Source organism: Netta rufina (assembly GCF_964035555.1).
Source record: "Netta rufina genome assembly, chromosome: 1".
Taxonomy (NCBI): domain Eukaryota; kingdom Metazoa; phylum Chordata; class Aves; order Anseriformes; family Anatidae; genus Netta; species Netta rufina.
The window spans coordinates 126,707,563-126,727,230 of record NC_140123.1 but is presented as its reverse complement, the minus strand read 5'-3'; the positions used below and the strand labels follow the sequence as shown (position 1 = coordinate 126,727,230).

Below are 19,668 nucleotides of genomic sequence, written 5' to 3'. Positions count from 1 at the left end.
AGTATTGCGAACAGTCTCACCTGTTTCTGCAGGACACCTACCAACAAATATCTGGCTGCTGGCATCCTCACTTCCATGTCAAGCTTGATACATATTACAGCATTTGGGGTAAGCTGCACTTTCAGAATCTCTGCAGGGTCAATGCTCTAGTTTGTTGAATCCCATCCAAACTGAACAAATTAAATCTAGTGCAAGCTATGTAGGCTAGGTTTTATCTCCTAATTTACTGGGTCCCAGCCTTAGCTGTTCTATAGGCAAAATAACAAGTAGGTAGTGTGGTGCAAGCAACCTCATTCCTTGCTCTCTCTGTCAATGTGGCCTGCAGCTATGTTTTACAAGCTGCATATTTCTTCTGAGTGGCCCATGAGCAAGGGCTCACAGCCCTAGTTATCTCTGCAGTGCAGATAAAAGGTGTGACCTTTAATAGGTTCTTCCCTGCAGGCATTAAGTGTTATATTTAGTCATCCAACTACCCTGCATGACTCAAACACTGAGCTACCATAACTTTGGAAATTTTCAGTAAAGCATTGGCACACATCTCTTGCTTGGCCTATCATAAGTAGCCAAAAGCATCTTAACCAATACTGAGCAGGTCAAGAGACACAAAGGACCCAAAATCATGGCACTGAGCTTAAAAGCTTTTCCTTTCTTGTAAGGGCCATGTTACCTTCATGCCTCCAAAGTTTTGAAGAGCACCCTTGTGTCATACCTGTGAATTTCTTTCATAAAAACAAGACTAGAATTAATTTCTCATGTTTAATGGAAGTTCTGCTGCTTGTGCACAGGGTATGTCTCTAGCTGCTGGGCTGTATCTGAATCACTAAATCTTTTAAATATCACAACACTGGCACTGCTGCCTGGGGCGAGCACTAAGACGCAGGCAAGTGAACCATTGCCAGATAATGAGGAAAGACTCAACTTTTTCACCTACAACTGTGTTTATTAGGATGACATGGAAAGGTTCCAGATAATATACAGGGTAACTGCAAAGGAGCTGATAACTGATGTTATTGTACTGTGCCTTGAGATGTTAACCAGCATCTTAATGCTGGCTTTCAGTTAAGCAGACCCAATTGATCCCCACCCTTCTGATGGTGTAGTGGTTGAAAGAACAAGTCTTTCTTGAGCAAAAGCACTTGGTGGGAGCAGGACAGATGTGGGGTGTGGGACTGTGCTCCGAAATGAAATGGTCTGAGTCAAAATCGATCTTCCAGAAGGCCCTATTTTTCCAATCCATCCAGTTTACAGTACACAGCCCTATAAAAAGTGTAGCCCTGCATACAGTGTAGCTGTACAACTCAAAGGGTCAGAGAGTGGCTACATGATGGAATGGAGGTAGGAACAAACAACTGTGAGGCATAGAAAAGCAAAACAGCAGATGGCCACACATATTATTCCAGTCTCAGACAACAAGTACTTTCATTTTATACTCATTTTCTTAACCATGACAGCTATTTCACATTAAGATAAAGTCATTTTTATCAGTCTGAGAGAAAACCTTTGACTCAGGGAAGTGGGACCCTGCTATTAAATATACTTTGATACACACATCTGTTTTTAGGTACTTAGATATCCATGCAGTATTAAAGTTAGAAATGATAGTACCACTGTGTCTTAGTCTTATTATGAAATATTGCTGGGTAGGAGAGATTTTTAAAGTAGGTGGGAGTTACCTTTCTGGCCCTCTGATTCTAGATATCTGGTCTTGCCAAGAACCATGAAGCTGATCCACTGATAAAAAAGGAAAAATATCTGTTTATAGTTTCAGATTCAAATCAGTAATAACAACAGAATATGGTTGCTATGGCTATTTATTCTCCATCTGGGTTTCATTGCCTGGTTATAAAGAGAAAAAAATGCAGAAAAACACATAATCCACCTGAAAAAAGTATTTTATTTTCCAAATTAAATGCACTTTTATTTTTTCTCAAGAGGAAACAAGGAAAGATAGAAGAATGAGCTTATTTATCATTTTGATGCTTATAAGATCATCTCAATACCCTCTCTGCAAGCAGCTTGTCAAATCTCCCTTCATTATACATTTCTTCACTCCTATGACTTGTGGCTAACCTACAGAACTGGTGGTCTAACCATCAGATGGATGCCCATTGTGTAACAACAGCTTATCCACTGTCACTGAAAAGTATGCGACTAGCACCTCTACAGACAGCCCACATCTTTGTGTGCTCTGTACAGTGACGTGTGTACATGAGGTCCTCAAAGGAATCTTTGCCTACTCTGAGATTAGGTTCTGAGGTCCATAATTTGGAAGACCTAGGAGACAGTCTAGTCAGCCAGACCTTGGGCATATGAGGTAAGGGAATTTGGCTATATTTCCCAATAAAGAACTGTGTGTGCGTGTGCATGTGTATGTGTAAAGGCATATGAATGAAGGGCTATATGTATGCTTATGTGCTAGCACCTGTGTGTCTGGGCATGCCTGCAGGCAAACGTTTGGATGCCAAAATTGGTTCTAGTTACATGATGCCCCTGAGTTGGAAATTACATGAATAATGAAGGAAGAGATGAGAATAAGATTTGCTTGCAAGGTGCCCAAGTTCCCCACCCACACAATGCTTAGGAATGATAGAGATGGTAGCCAGCAGTGGTTGGGAATGATGCCCCCATGGACGCTGCGTGGTGAAAGTTACAGCCATCACCTGTCTTTGTGCCCGGATATTCCACACTGCCAGGACAGCTGTGATAAAAGTCTACTTTGTGCTGGGCAATGAAGCCCACCGTCTGCTGGACGCTGCAGGTGCCCCCACCTTTGCCAAAGACTCCTCCATCCTCGCTGGTCACAATCGCGTAAGCATTCTGCCCTGCTCCGTAGTGCTGGCGGGGAGAAGACACTGTTTGGATGTTGCTGGCTGCATTGATCGGGTAGCCCTGGTGGAATTTGGGGTGCACATCCAGGTAAGTACTTGGTTGGAAGCTGTTCTGAAAAGGAAAGACAGTGAATCAAAACACAACATCTTGCACTGGTGTCCACAGACATGACACAGAATCACAGAATCATAGAATGGTTTGGAAGGAATCTTAAAAATCATCTAGTTCCAACACCCTTACCATGGGCACGGACACCTTCCACTAGAGGGACTTCTGTCCCTTCACATTTCACATTGTTTCTTGATCAGCAGCAGTGGGATGGCAGGGCAAGAAGATTCATACCCATCTCCATAGCTCTGGTATGTATATGCAGTCAAATGCAATATTTAATATGCAATATTTAAGGAATACAATCATTCTCCAGAAGCATTTAAGTAGCACAGTCAGCCCATTGCCAGGCTACCAACAGGACATTGGAGAGCCGTGCCAAGTCTGTGCCTCTGTGCAAACCAGAAGGCATGGTGTGTTGTACCTGTACCTATACAGTTACATTGCCCATGTGTTCTTACTTGCGTGAGGCACTGAGCCCGAGCAGTCCACAGGATATGCTTCTGGCACCTTTTCAGCTTCATCCTCCTGTTCTGGAACCAAGTCTTCACCTAGATGGGGAAGGAAGACCAGAGAAAATATCAGCAAAGAAGAGGGAGTAGTGACTGTTATCAGATTTACAAGCAGCAAAGAATCAGGGGAGAGTGGTCAGATGGCATAGATATATGGGGAGCAGCAGACAAAGCCCTTTAAGTGTTCCCTGGGGTTATTGCCAAGGGAGATGTCTGTCTAGCAGCCTCAGCAGGTGGCTAGTGCATCTGCATGTGGGCAGGGGGTGGAGGGGGCGGCATTATAGCCCTGTGTCAGTCACAGTTGTGACATACAAACTCATTGCAGTCATGGACAGCAATGACTGCTGCAAATTAAACCCACCCCCGTCTCCATAAGCCCCCTGCACTACAGGAAAATTTCTGAAACACTGTTTCTGCAGGAAACCAGTGGATACATGTGAGCAAAGTGAAACACTTGCTTCTTGTATCCCGTAGTTTCGGAATTCAAAGCTCCTAGCAAGGGTGAATTCCAGACCATTTTCCCCCAGGGCTGTGTCTGGGCTCTGAGAGCAGCCTTTGCAAGGATGTTGATTGAAGGAAATAGCAGACTGTCCCGCCAGCCCTGTTCCTGACAGAACCAGTTCAGTATGTGGGTGCCTGCATGTGCATATACAATGCATATATGAATATTTTAGTCCCAGGGCATCCAGGGACATCCAGGCCATCGTGCCTAGTTCTGATATCCAAATGCCAGGCAGAGTTTGGAGTTGTAACTTCATGTAATTATATGGTTATTTTTCCTTTGTACCAAACAGCATATTGATAAATGCATTTGTAATTCTACTGCAAGTGTTGGCAGCTGTCCGCCTTAAGTGACCCCTCACTGGGGAGGCCCAGGTCAGGTGCCACTGACTCTCCTGTCCCCCAGAAGTGCTTCAGATATCTGGGGACAAATAGGCAGGGCAATGACTGATACGTAGCACCTTTGCCTCTGCCCTCTGCTGGCGACTTGCTTTTCCATCCTGCCACTGCTTTATGTGACTATTCAGCCACTGTGTAACAGATATACCATGGGTCAAAGCCTCCACGTTCACCTGCTGGTAGGTGAGCCCCAGGGCCACTGCCAGCTCCCGGATCTGATGGGGGCTGAGATACTTCTGGGCCTGGAACCGCTGGTGCAGGGTTTGCAGCTGCTCCTCGGAGAAGGCTGTGCGGCTCTTGCCCTTCTTGACTGTCCCCATGACATCTTCTCTGCCTTTCTGAGGCTTAGCAGTAGGTTGTGGGGATGAGGATGCTGAATGTGGACTGGTGGCTGAGTCTGGCATGAACTGGCTGAAATTCCCAGAACTGGAGGAAGCCGGGGAAATTTCTAGAAATAAAAAGAGAGTGGCAGAAGGTATATAAGACATAATGTACAGCTGAATGGATATGAGCGCACTACCTATGTGTTATGTCATGACATCAGTACTCCTTGTCTACCTGGAAGAAGCCTGCTTCAGGCAAAGGTCTGTGTCACACTTCTACCTTCATGGATCTGTGAGAACAGAGACGCCTACTGACAGTGAGCAGTTTTCCAGCTCAGACTTCCAGGATGTCCACAGTTCCCTTTCATCAGGTGAAAAAGTCAGGGCACAGAAGAGAGAATGCTGCACATTGGCTCACAGTGTAATTATTCTCCTTCAAAAGGCCCCAGTAATTTTTCAGGTTCAGGTGGTTTAAAGAAGTCTAGTCATGAGATTTGGGTTGGTAACTGGCCTCCCCAAAACTGTCTGCCCAGGAATCTCAAGGCACTCGATAGGCAAAGAAATCTCCATTCCCAAGGTGTATGTTGGGGCAGAACAGTCAATGCTTACAGTGAGGGGGGGTATACAGGTGGAGAGAATCAGAGCCAGACCTTGGATATTATATCACTCCAGTGGCTCCCACTGACAGGCTGTCTCAGTGCTGGAAACAAATGTGCAGATAAAGATATTTGGGAAGCCTTATGTCAAGAACAAAGGAGAGAGATTTGACACAGAGATGGGGTAGGAGAAAGGAAAAGTGGGCGTGTGAGACAGGGGAGAAGACTCAGAAACCCTGTACTGGAGACACTGGGGACAAAATTCAGAAGTGCGGAGGAAGCTGTCTCAGCCCCTTCTCATTTGTCCTGTTAAAAGTCCTAAGGGGGTCTCTGCTGAAGGACAAAGCTAAGATAAAGATCTAAAGGAAAAACTTCCTAAACAAGCTGGGCCACTTTTCTAGACAAAAGCTTCCAAGATGCAAAGTCATTCAGGCTGCCTGAATAGGAAAATGTTAACAAGAGAGATTACCCCCAGAATCTTTCTGTCAGGTGCCTGGTTGCTGAGGCCTGTGACAGGCTGAGATCTTCTCAAGACAATCCTGACTGTCTGTGAGGCCAGTCTTCCTCCCTCCCATACCTGCAAGGATAAATCTGTCCTTTTCTCCTTCCTCCAGCAACTCCTCTACAAACCCTTCTGCATACCCCATGCCCTCTCTTCCTACTGACATTTCTGGAGAGAGGAGCTGCAGTGAATGTGCAGTGCAATTTTCAGTACACAGCCTCTCTCCAGTAGCTCCCGATCTCCTTCCTAGCCATCTTGAGAGCTGTAACTTTGAATCCCATTGAGACATCCTCCTCATCCTCCTGAACACACATCTCAACCCAATCACTGATACCTTCCCGAGGAATGGGCTCCTTGGCCTAAGCTGAGGTGTTACTAAGCAACACTAAAAATTTTCTGGCCTTCAGAAGGGAGGGCCATGTCTGTGGTATCTTTTTCCTTGTTGCTCTCTTGGCAGAGACACAAGCTGTCCTCCCAGGGCCCGCCATTCCACAAACAGGCATGGAACAGACACAAACACAAAAACTTAAGACAGGCACAACTTCCACAAGCCCTTGACTTTTATGTAGGCCTTCGCTCCCCAAGCTGGCGTCTCTCTGAAGAAAGAAAGAACACTCACTGAAGGAGAGTGTTTGAACCCAAGTAGCCACTAGCACCTCTGCCCAAGGCTGTAGCTCTCCATGGCATCTGACAGCTCGAAACAAGCACTCTGAAAACTCACTCTTCTCTCTTCTCTCTCACCCCTTGCAAGAGTGTTACCCTGCTGACCACACAGTGAGGTTGGGTGAAGATCTGATTTTATCAGACTTTTATCAGCCATTCTGTTGCCACTCACCAGGGTGGGGAAGGAATAGAAAGCATAGAAAATGTCACTGAGGTGGAGCAAGGCTGGAATTTTTTTCAGAGAGGGAGAGGCAAAGAGACAAGAGCACAGAAAGGTGAGGGGAATAGAGAGAGGAAAATGACAAACTGGAAGAAATGTAAAGGAACAACATTTGGTGTGAAGGGAGCAGATTTCCTGACACAGTGATTCAGATCATGACTTGCCAAAGAACAAGCTTTGAGCACATGAAGGGCACAAGGAGTTTGTAAGAGGCCAGGGGACTCCCTGAGCACAGCTACCTTTGGGATGTGTTGCTCCAAAGCACATGACAGCATTTGTCTAAAAAGAGGCCCAGATATTCCTTTCCTGATAGCCACAAATTTCATGAAAACATGCCTTTGCACCGTCTTAGCCCAAAGCACAGAACTGCCTGTACCTGAAGTCCCTGGTGAGGTTTAGGAAACCAGTTCACAGGCACCACTGAAACGCACTGTGTAGAGGTGAAGTGACAGCTAAAGGCCATCCTTCTCACCTGCCACATGGATTTTTGCCCAGCTCACGTATAAGAAATCCAAGGCAAGGAGAAAGAAAAAAAAAAAAGATCTGCTCAAAGTGGTTACGCAAGTGGCTGAAGTGTGGTCACAGGTACCCCAGGTACCCTGACAGAAGCATCTTACCTGTTGTCTGCCTGTGCTGTCCTGCCTCTGGAGATGGACTGGCACTGGCTGCTGCTGCTGGCCCGGCCGAAACGGGAACATGTCCTGTGTCTCCTGCTGAGCTCCAGCAGAACTCCAGGTACCCCATGCCGGACCCGCCGGGGTAAGCCTGGTAGGGGGGCAGAGCCAGCTGAGCACTCATGGGGGGGCAGGTGGAGGGGTGATTCCCCTGCCTCCCAAGAGATGCCACCTTCGCTTAGGGGGCAGGTGTCACTGGCAAGCTGTGGTAGCCCCGAAGTATAGACAGGCAGATGACTTTATAGCTCACTGTCCCCTGCCTGGGACTGCAATATCTATCATCGTTGGCTTCTCGAGGCTCTTTGTCATGCTAAAGAGGGCTGATTGGTGGGGTGGGGACAGAACAAGGCAGAGGGAGGGGGAGGAGGGGGCACACATGGTATCAGGGCTAAAATATGTCCCCTATGAATTCTTCCCATTCTGCAGGTCCCTCAGTCACACCTGAGCAGGTCTGTGATCCAGAGCCCCAGAAAACCCTGTCCTGTTTGGTTCTTTGGGCTCGGCTTAAACCATCCCATCACAAAATAATGCCATGAGGGCGGATGTCCTGTGGAAGAGAGCTGCTCACTACACTGGAAGAACAAACTCATCTCCACTGCAAGGAAGTGGATGGAATGTGGATCCGGTGCTGGTCTGCAGTGCAAACCCAAGCCCAGGTTACAGTTTATGGGGGGGGGGTCTGAGACCTTTGCTTTGGGGCTCGTGCCACACTGGCATCCCCACAAGACACCCACACCCACACTGCCTCTTGACCTAGCAGCACTTCCTAGACTCTCAGTGTAGGAGGCTCAGGGGTACAATCAGAAGATATTTTTTCACAATTATATGCAGGTAAGGAAAGGTTTAATACAGGTGAGGTCCACGGCTAACAGATTTGCTCCTCCATGGCCCTTCAAAGGCACATCCTTTTGGTTGCATAGTATTGTCTGTGGCCTTTGTCAGGCTACCCCAGACTGGCTGGAGTAAAGATGAAGTGGGTTCTCTAAGGCAGTGTTAGCGGTTTGCTGACACATGGCTGATCCAAGGAAGACAGGCACCTGCAAAACTGTTCATTAAATAACTAGAGGTAATTGAGTGAGCCACGGAACACAGCAATGAGATACTGGGCTGCTCTGCTCTATGGGCTTGCTCCAGTCCTTCACCCTCCATATGTTTTGGTCTACCTAAGCTTAGGAAGATTTGACTAGTTTCGTCTCAAGCTACACTGGAATTCTTTAGCTAATGTCTGTATTTCTCAATGCACAGACAGAAATTCTGGAGTTAATTCAAATATTTCTTGCTGGAATCAGCCCTGCCTTGGCATAGGGACATGTGCATGCCTGGCTTCAGCTCAGAGCTGAGGGTGCAGTTCCACAGCAGTGTAAAATGATTTAAACCTGGAAAACCCTTATTTGCCCTAACACTTTGTTGCTTCACAGATGTTTTTTGCTGCCTTCTTCCCGAGCCTGTGCTAGCAACCAGTACCTGCCCAACAGGCCGGAGAGGGGAACCTGCTTGCTGTGACAGTGTTAAATATCAGCAGGGAGAAGAGACAGACAAACAGGGATGAGCAAAACATAAGTAAATGCAAGTTAGATTAGTTTAAAGGAATATAAAGCATCACTTCTACCAGCATTTCTGCCACTGCTCTATGTCTCTTGACAGATTACTATCCCAGTTCCCGTGTCTGTACAGCAGGGGTAAATAAAGAGCATTCTTCCCAGAATGGGAAGCTAAAAATTTCTACAGTTCTGGCCTATGAGTGAGCTTAAAAATCAAAGCAGCTGCTTGTGAAACATCACAGACAGATCATTCAACACACTTGCCACATCACGATATTTCTACTGCCTTGAGACCATCTCTTTTCCCATGAAGTGCAGACTGGAGGGAACTGAGTAGAGGCCTGACTAGGTTCTCTTTCCTGTTGACATTCAGGATTGTATTTTCTGTTTTTCTGTGCTTACAAACCACAGGATTTAACTTCCCTCCACACAAGAAATGCAGTTACAAGTATGAAATATGTTTGGAAAAAATGAAGTCCAAAAGGACTTTTGAACACTTCTGCCCCTACAAAATCCCAAGAACATACTGAATATGTCAGTTACACTGCAGCAGCCTCTACATCATGGTTTTGGTTCATGCCTCACATCTGAATCACTCCATATTTCAGAGCAGCAGTGTCGTAAGATCTCAAGTCACCACGCCTCATATCTAGCTACCTAAGCAAAGGGAGGGTCACCGATGAGCTTGGGACCCCACTGGGCAGCTCCAGTGCCAGACCCTCAAGGAGAATGAAGCACTCCTATTCATGTCTGGCCTATTACAGTATCTTGGTGTTCAAGTTTGGTGCAGCTAGAAAATAAGAACAAGTTAGCAAACCTGGAGGATATCAACATATCTACTAAGATTTAATTTGACATTTTGACAGAAAGTTTGGCAAATAACTGGCTTCACAGTATCTGTTGGCTGAGTACTTCTCACTTGCTCTTGATTTCAGCTACTTTTCAAGGTGTCTGGGATCCTTCTCACAAAGTGCCCAGAGGCCATAATAAATTATCACAGTCAGCTGCACTACAAAGTCCCGCTGCATAGAAGCCATGGGAGGAAGACACACTGCTCCTAGGAGCAGAGACACCCACAAGACTGGACCAGTGAGTGCAGCACACAGTGAGTCACTTCCCTGGGGACTGGGAGTGGGACTGGGACTGAGACACAGAGAAGATGAACAAACCTCCAGGCTTCATTCCCATGGTTTCAGCACAGCACCACCATTCACAGAGCAGCTTATCTCCTCCATGCAGCACGTGGATCAGCTCACTGAAACCAACAGAGAGTGCAGCTAACAAGGCGGATGTGGTCTGGCCTCAAACTGAGCCAGGCTCTGGTCTGTTTGGTGCTATTCCAGACTAGCCCAGCTACTTACTAATTTCCCATAATGACCTCCATGAGGTCTGCCCTTCCCAGGCTTGTGCTTTTGGCTCAGAGGACTTTCTAGTATCCAAAAAATAAAAATAAAAACTTTTCCTGTTTTTCTGTTCCATGAAACTGAAAGCACACTCCTATAAGAAGAAACTAAATTCTTCACAAGTGTGTTAGTAACATGATTTTTCATCAACAGCTAACTTATTTGCTTTCTCTGAGGTGGAATTCAAGTCTGCAACAGTCATAGCAAATGGAACAGGAGCCTGTAAATCACAAGCTTTCCTTAATATAGACAGTGAGGAAGAAAGACTAGTAGTTAGACTGGGAGGAAAGAGAAAAAGAGAAGTCCTTACTCTCTGCCCCCGTGCTCTCCAAGGTCTGGCTGTAGCTCACACTGGCCCTAGACAGCCACAAACTAGTGAATGCATGTGCTACTGACAGTGTAACTCCAGTGACATGGAAGGCAGGACAGGCTGCAAAAACCACCTTGAACACTGGGCTGGGATGCTGATCATAATTCAGGACATGCACAAGTAGAGCAGAAGATGGAGAGCATGCTCATGGAAATGTTTTCTTTAACTGGCACTGAGCACGTGTGTGGAACCTGGAAGTTAACACTGACAGCAACCTGACCAGACTCAGGTGTTCAGTAGCAGCTTGAGTCCTCATGCCTCACCTCTCGGCGCAGCTCTGCACAACAGCCCCTTCAGTGAAGAAACAGCTGGTGGCACCAAGTCGGCTTTGAAAAAGTATGCTTTTCAATCTTGGAACACATTAAATGTGGTTTTGGTTAAGTATTCAAAGAAAGATAGCACTGTTGCTTTAAGAAAAGGCTTTGACTGTCTTGTTTTATAGTATTTTTTCTTTCTTTGATGCTTTAAACAAATGCCCTTCTTTGTTTTAAGATTTGCAGGGATTTTGTGATTAATGTTGATGCTAATGGCTTAATCTAAATAAAATTTTTGAAAGCAAAAAGTTGAAACACTAATACAGTTTGAATGATCAAAAGCAAAGAAGTGAAAACATTCCCACATCACAGCATTCCCATCCTGTCCCCTTGCTAACAACTTAGTTCAGCGTGTTAGTTACTTAATTGTAACTTCCTCTTGAATTTACTTCTCTTAAATCACCATATATTTTTTAATTGATTTTTCATTTTTGGTGATTGAATGTTTCCTAACTTTTAATTTGCTTTGTATGTGACTGTGCTGGAATATAGTCATACTCATTTTTAGGCAGTTTTCACAAGGGCCTTGTCCTCCTTTAAAATTCTATTAATGAGCCTACATCAGAAGATGAGTGTTTCTTTCCCCCTACCACATAGTGTTTTACTGTATTAAGGATAAGCAGTGGGAAGAAAAATGGATTAAAAAAAAAAAAAAAAGTAAATCATAAGCACATACTCAGAATCATTTATGTTAGAAAAGACCTTCAAGATCATCAAGTCCAACATGCTGCTGTTTTTGTTTGCTTGTTTGCATGTCATGCTGGGGCAAGAAATTCTGAAAGAGCTAAATATATTCCCAGAGAGGGTATGTGGTGAAGTTTCAATTAGGTAATCAAAAAGGACAAGAAGCCTTTCCCTCTTCTCTAGGTTATTCTGAACCTAGAGCTAAACTGGGTCAGAGCTGGCACCTCATTTTACATAGAAGCCATCCAGAGCCACAGAAAAGTAAGTTAAAAACTCTCAGTACTGAGAGATCTAAAGGGACCTCTTGTACCACCAACCTATCAAAGACTGGGTGAGCAGCTAGGACATCAGTACATTTTAAATTACATTCTTTACATTTCCTATCTGCTTTCTATCTGTCCTCTTGTAAATGTAATTTAAAAACCAACTTCCCATGTTCAGTGTGTTTTGTTCATGAAGAAAGAAAACACTTCGTAGAGGTCCTACCTCTTAAATTATAACAAATGTATCTGTTATGTATAATATATATACTATAAATAAAATAAAATAAAATAAAATAAAATAAAATAAAATAAAATAAAATAAAATAAAATAAAATAAAATAAAAACTTATTTTGCTGAACAAAGTTTTTCAGTAAAATTGGTGAAAGTTAAAAGTTAAAACCATACCAAAAAGCGTGCTGCACAAATACATCCTTCTTTTTAAATCCACTTCCCCCAAAACCACTCCCCTGCTTTTCCCTCTTTTTTTAATCTACCCAGTTAACTAAAATTAAGGTACACAAAATGAATGGGCTTAGTTTCCAAGAAAGTCGTTTAGGGTAAGCTGTTGGTCATCATAATGTTATGGATTTTTCTGATCCATATATCTTCCCTGAAATCCTTCACACAGTGAGGCCCTCCAACCAAAGCAAAATCTGACTCTGAAGCCAAGAAAAAAGTGAAATTGTAAGAAAAGAACTCTGCAAATGTTGCCAGCACTCCCACAGCTTCCTGGATCTCACCTTTAGGCTTTTACTTCTTTGAACTGCTAAAAAAATTGTGATGAAAGTAGGCTGAAGAGAAGGCCCTGGATAGTGTCACCGTGTCTGCTAGTTAGCCTCATTCCAACATCTCTTGAAAAGTAGGGGGTGATTTCCCTGCTCTCACTCATACCTAACAAGGCTTTTTCTGTCCACATTCTGTGGACATCAGACATGATGTTTAAAACACATCCATGGCTACTGGCCAAAGAAATTTTTCTGACTATATGGCTATGAGCTTATGGGCAGTGTGAGGTAACAGCAAATTCTCAGCCAGCCTAATGCTGCTCTGTGTTTTCTAGTTCCAAGAGTTTTCTAGTTCATACCATATATCCTCTAGCAGCAGAAAGTGGTGCAAGTGCCCAGCATCAGAAATGAAAGGTGCACTTTCCTTCTTTGTTGCTCTTCCTCTCCCAGTTCAGAGTGTGTTTAGATTTTCAAGTTTGCACATCAAGTAAAAACAAGTTTATGTCCTAGGTCCACCATGACTAAATCCCCTAGAAAAAAAAATGAATCTTGACTATCATTAATGCTATCTCTCATATATTTTCTTCCTAAAAATTAAGAATTAAGGGAATGAGGAATTGTCAAAAATTTTTTTCCTCAGTACTTTAGCTGTTTTCCCTTCTCTTTATCAAATGTTATGAAGATTTTTAATGGTGATTATTGCCATGGCACCAAGCTGCCTGAAATCTTGAAATCTCAAATCATTCTTAGCTGTTTAATGTAGTAAAAAACGCACACATTACAAAACCCTCTCCTACCGTTGGAATTCGCACTTGGTCCTAGGCAGATGTGGGCTCTGTGTGATTACACCCCTACACCTGTTCCTAGGCAATTCAGCCAAAGAACTCCCACCTAAGCCCAGTTTGCAAGACTGTGCATCTACACAGACATTCTTCCAGCTCAGATGCAAACGCCTTGGAACCCCTCCCATTCATCCAATAATCTGATTGATATTAGGCTTTTAATTTAGGCTGTATCCTAGGCTTTAGACCTAGACTAGGCTATGTTAGGCTAGTTTCATGCTAGGCTTTCAGTGCTCTTTTCATGGTAGTCATCCATCATGCTTCGTGATTAGTGGATCAGCGAGTACTCATAAATTCCTAAATATCTTGTGAGCAAAAAGTATGCAAGTAGTGATGAGTCAATAGGGGACTCTGTGCACAGAACAAGGCAGGAGGAAGAGGAAATTATGTTGGGACAGCTCTGCAAGGGATTAAATTACAGGGGAGAGCAGGTGATGGATTGTGGCAGGTGGAAGAAAGTTAGAGCTTTCTCAATTACATTAAATGCAGATGAAGACTCTCTTAAGGTACTAATAAGCGCTGGAACATCTAACCTCACAGACTCTTCTGACATATCTAGGAGTGGGAGAAGAATGCAGCCTGCTCCTTTTCCAGTTACCAGCTCTGGTATCTGGGATTCAACCAGCCCAAATGTGCCAGGAATTAACTCTCCCCAGACAAACAGAGATAACATAGCAAAGCTCTGATCAAGGGACTGATATCAAAGAAACAAATCACTCAGCCCCAGGGTTGAATCATCAAGGCAGTTTATTCCAACCTTTTCTTCTCCTTTCAAGCATCAGGTTCAATTACAGCAACAACAGCACAAAAGGCTGCGTCATTCTAGGTGCTGCAGAGACAGGGAAAACACAACCAGGAGGAATGGAATTCACAGGTGATACAAGGCTGGGAGGGTGTCGCAAATACCACAGAGAACAAAGAAATAATGTAAAAGCAACCTATCTTGCTTGAGCAGGGAGGAAGAAGCAAAAAATGAGAGCTAGTCATGCACCTGGGGAGAAAGAATCCCAAAGGTAAGTAAATATCAAAGGGAGATATGTAGGAAGCACAGCATGAAAGAAAAAAAAAAAAAGAGAGAGAGAGAGAGAAGCAGAAGAGATGCATGTTTACTAGCTGAGGTATACCCAATTCAAGCAACAGCTTGACTTTTGCAGGCATGCAAGCACTTGACAAAGATCCATATCATCTCATTTTCATGGATGGGGAAACTGAGGCAACATACAGGCTCGGTAAAGGGCCTGTTGTTGTGCAGCACTGGCCACACCTTGGCTAGGCAGAAACATCAGGTTGTCAATGCAGAAAACTTTAGTTTTAGAACTAAAGGATGGTGTTATACACTGTTACGGTGAGATCATGCAAAGAAGGCTACGTTCTGTTTTGTGTGTGCCTTGCAAAACGAGAGGGAGGGGGAGGTCCCAGGGAAGAGCAGCAGGCACAAGAGTGTTAAAAAAAGACAAACAGCTTTTCTCTGCCAAACATACTTGCTTGGCAAATTCAGAATAGAACTGCAGCACCTCATCCTCTCTGCCTCTCAGCAATCTGTGTATCTAATCTCTGTTTACACTTAGGGAGAGATTATTTTTTCCTGAAGGCGTTCCCACTGCCAGCTCCACTCAGGTTGCCTTTCCCATAAAAAAGGTGCGGACAGGTGGCTGAACTGGCAGACAGAGACAGGGCAGTGATGAAAGTAAATAAGATTGCATGTCACTTTAGTTGTCAGTTCTTCACAATCTCACTTATGTACCCTCCCAGTCTGGAACAGAGATGGGCCAGGGCTGGCCTTCTCTCTCACCACCATTACCAACAGTTACGTTGGATGATCCTCCAACAAGCTCTACCAGTCACATCATTGCTGGATCTTAATAGGCAATGTTATTAATTGGTCCAATTCCTTCCTGCGAGCTGTGTTAGTTCTGCTGGGCAAACAGGAGCAGACCTGATAGACTCTGTAGAAAAATCCACCGATCTCTGAAGCCTGTAGTTGTGGCTCAGGCGTATATTGGGGTGGGTTGGGGGGTGGCACAGAAGTGCTGCTGAGCAGTGTTATGTTTTGGGTTGTGAATTAGAGTGTTTTGTTGTTGCTGTTTTGTTTTGTCTTTGTTGTTTTGTTTTGTTTTGTTTTGAGGGCTGCAGGGCACTGTGTGTATGCATTGACTGTTTTGAGGGAGGTTGGCTTGGGGTTCATATTTCAGAGCAGCCCTGTGCTTTGGCATGGGCAGTCAAGATTTGTTTCTTTGAGCCCTCAGGTGGTCTAAGAAAATGTTCCTGATAATTGCAGTGCAGATTAGTCTAAACTTTGCAATGAAAATTTGTGGGTGAGTGGTTGACAGCCATCTATATGGAATAGTCGCTGCTGGCGAGACACCCAGGAGACATACATGCTCCTAGTGTGTTGCCAAAGAAAAAAAAAAATTAGGCATGTTTCCATGCTACAGAGAGGGTAGCACAGTCAGCACCCCCCACTGAGGGCACGTGGTATCTGGTGTTTCCACATGGCTGCTGCACTCTAGCAAGAATGAGACACCTTGGGAGGAAGAAAGTAATTTGTGGCCCAAAGGCAACCATTTTTGGGGGAGGTAATGTTAACTTGCAGGGAAGACAACAGAGTGGCAGGCAGGCAGCCAGTGGAAATATCAGCATGAAAAAGGCAGGAGAGCTTTTTCAAAAGTTTCATTGCTCATGCTGGGACGTGCGTGAAGGAATATTTTTTGCTCACAGAAGCAAAGGCACGATGTAAAAATCTTCTGGGATCACCAGGGAAAGGAAAGCCCTTGGGTTTCTCCACTCCCCAGAGAGGCTGTGGCCTGCTGGCCTCCCCGCACCGCCACATCCTCACCCAGCGGTGCTCGAGGGGTGGCCTGGTGCTCCAGGAGTACTTGGGGTGCACAGGGGAGGCACTGGGAGCACCCTCATGTCATGGTCATCATGTAATTTTTATTGATCTAATATCCCCATAGAGAAGTGGGGTAGAGCAGGGTGAATGGGCTGAAATATCAGGGAAAATATGGAGATGTTCCTAGAGGTATAAGGGATTGTAATACTGGGTCACCCTCAGTTCTGCTGGTATACAGGAGGATCCAACAACATGACAGAGACACAAGGAGCTACAGGGGAAATGGGGGCATCAGAAAATGCCACGTGATAGAGGGTCTACCACGTCACAAGGTCTTGTGACCTTGGCCATGTGAAGGTCAAGGTCACAAGAAAGTCCTTGAGTTACAAGAGAGAGCCCAGAGGCAGCTAGGTAATGCAAGCCAACCTCCACAAGGAAGCTTGCCATACCTTCATCTGTACTTTCAGTTCATCCATACCTGTCCTTCCTAAAGTTGGAAGATGTCAGCCAGGTGAAAGTGGACAGTAATTCCCAAAGGAATAAGTTGAGAGATGGATATGTGAGGAGCCTGCGAACAGCAAGAAAAGCCACCACATATTGGGAGGAGGAGAGGAGGCTAGCAAAATTTGTGACCCCTTTGCCATGCAGATCCCCACAGGGTGTGGTGTGGGAGGTAAGTCATCAGTGAAGCTGGTGAAAATTTTGTTTCTCTCTACTGCGTGGCCAGGCACAGGTACAAGGCTGTGCATTGATTCAGCTTTTGCCCTACTTTTTCATGAAGGTCTGCATTTTGCGATCAATAATGCTGATCTCAGAAGACCTCCCTAGGCCGCATCATGAGAGCTGTCTGGCTGTACGGACATTTTGCACCTTGTCACTACACTGCTGGAGAGAATCAAGCACACAGTATCTATGCAACCAAATTATTCACACCCACAAACCACACATCAGATATGTGGTCCTCATGGCCATGCTCTAAAACCCTCTAGGGTGCAGACAGTTCTAGGAACCTGGGAGCAGGGCACATGGCACCTTTGGCTCCCAGAGCTTCTCAGTCAACACATACCTCCTGCAACCCCTTGCACTGGCACCAGGAACAGTATAAACCACTTCCCTTGGTGCCTCTGTTCCACCAACTTACCCTTTCATAGCAGACAGTAGAAGGGAATGATGATGAAAAAGCTGTGCTGTGCTTCCACAGACTCCTTTGTGTCAGGACACTGCACAAGCACATACACCTGATGCCTGCATATCCGCTGCCAATGAGAGTTTCTTTGGGTGTGCCCATTCCAGGATCACTTTTTGGCTTCAGTCTAGGAAGGACACCCTAGGGACTGTGGTCTTTCCCCTACAGTGAGTGATTTTGCTGTCCTGCCTGCTCCCCTGTTTTGGATTGCAGTGGCTATGAGCTATGTATGATGAGCATGAATATTATTCCTGTATCAGAATGAGAAAAAGGTCAAAGAGTAAAGGTGCTCTTGATATTGCTCACTCTGAAAAGCTTTTTACCAGGGCATGAAATAAGGAAGCTGAAAAACATTTCTTTCAACACTTCTGCAGTAACAGTGTTTTGGAGATGGATGAGCCCTTGCAGATTTCAAAGTAATCATGTTTTCTGTCAGGACTGGGCTTTGCTGGCATATGTCTGGGACAGTTCTCTTTCTCAGGACCTTGTCTTGCGTTACCTGATGGTTGAGTGTAGAGCTTTACTTTGTGTGTATGGAAAGGCAGTCTGACAGACTACTCAGATAAGCTTTATTCTAGCTGAGCCAGCTGCATTTTATATGTCCACCTGTTCTTCCTGGCTGTGGCAATCAATAGGCCTGCATTTATCAGTTTTTCCTGAGCTCTTTCTGCAAGTAGCTTACAATAAATCCCAGCTGTTCATGTTCTGTGAAAATTGTGTGGTTTAGTCATGTTTCTTTTTGTCTTCCTGTGAAAGCCCACTCTGCAGAAAAATGGGCATCCTAATTTCTACTCTACAGGATGTGAATAACTTTCTGCAGAGGCTGTTTTCTCACATCCTGTGGGGCACTTGCAATCAAGCCTCCTAGCTGGTTAGGCACAACCTTAAAGATATTGTATTCCTGCCTTCAAGAAAGCACAGCTATTGTGTTCCTATTGGAAATTGTCAAAGGCTGCCCACCTTCTCTCACCACACCCACCTGTCTTATCAGTGGTGACTGTTAAAACGTGATGATTTGTCAAAGCAAGTACAATTTCTGTGGGAACACAATACAACAATATGGCTGCTGAAGTCCACAGTAATACAGCTGGAAATGGGATCAGGACAGGTCTATCAGGGAGTCCCATGGTAAAAAGAACTGAAGTGAATAAATGTCATGCCTTTTTGCAGAAACTCGGTGAGAACGACAGTCTCATAGAAAGGTACGGGCAATATTTGTCCATCCTCTCCTTTCAGCAGTAACTGCCAACCTGAGGGTAGCTCTGTACCCTTTATTTGACGATGTCAAGGTTTAATTTAGATGGGCGTGAGCTCTCGTCACTGCCTTCCCTGGGACTGTCTTGTTCATGAAAATATCGAGGTGCAAGGAGAGGAAGTGGTTTGCTCACGATCAGCAACAGAACCAGCTAGTTTCTGGTGCTCCAGGCTGTGACCAGGAGATGGCACTGTCAGCTTGTCCTGCTGGAAGCTGGCGAGGTTTTCGCACAACCAGAGAGCACGGCGAGGGGGTTCAGTTCGACTCCAGCATGCAGAGCACCACCTCGTAGTCAGACCTGGGTGACCTACCATACCCATAACTACCTCGTTATGTTTTCCTGAACTGCCACTCTGTTTATTCCTTCTTCCAGTGGGGTCCCTCACTGGAGGGTAAAAGCCCAGATGAGAAAACACACACGATTGCAGCATTTTGTTGCACCCCAAATACCACATATCACCCCTCTCCATTTAGCCTCTCAGTTGAATACCAACTGCTCTCAGAATTCAAGCTCTGCTGTACCCACAGATGCCCCTGTCCTGTATCTGACCGAGGGAAGATTATCCTTCAGTATACACATCACTCCAAAGCTGCCTGTAGTTTTTTGTTTTTCCCACCATCCTGGTATTCTTGGCAGACATCTTTTTGTAACCACAGAGTGCTCTTGGATGGGCATGAAAGGACCAGTTTGGAGGGAGCATGGTGACAGAGACTGCTGGGAGACAGCATGTACTGAGCTACAGGTTGTTGTAGGAGATAGAATAGAGTTTATTTCCTCTGCCTCACAACTATCTGCTCCCAATCCACCCTTACAGTCATGATCCAATGAGGGAAACCCCAGGAGTGGGGTTTTGTATTAAGCCAACAGCTAGCTAACACTAACTACCAACCACTCTGGCTTGCTTTCTTAAGATCTCTTCAGCC

The 19,668-nt window shown here is 45.0% G+C and overlaps 1 protein-coding gene across 1 annotated transcript; it reads right to left on the bottom strand.

Moving 5' to 3' along the window:
• Positions 1-2,577: 2,577 nt before the first annotated feature.
• LOC311222158 (homeobox protein NANOG-like) lies at positions 2,578-7,451 on the bottom strand (the record flags this gene model as incomplete). The annotated part of the gene is made up of 4 exons (XM_084306294.1): positions 2,578-2,940; positions 3,399-3,488; positions 4,523-4,797; positions 7,271-7,451. The coding sequence occupies 4 exons, from the start codon at positions 7,449-7,451 to the stop codon at positions 2,578-2,580; spliced, it is 909 nt and encodes a 302-aa protein (XP_084162420.1).
• Positions 7,452-19,668: the final 12,217 nt, after the last annotated feature.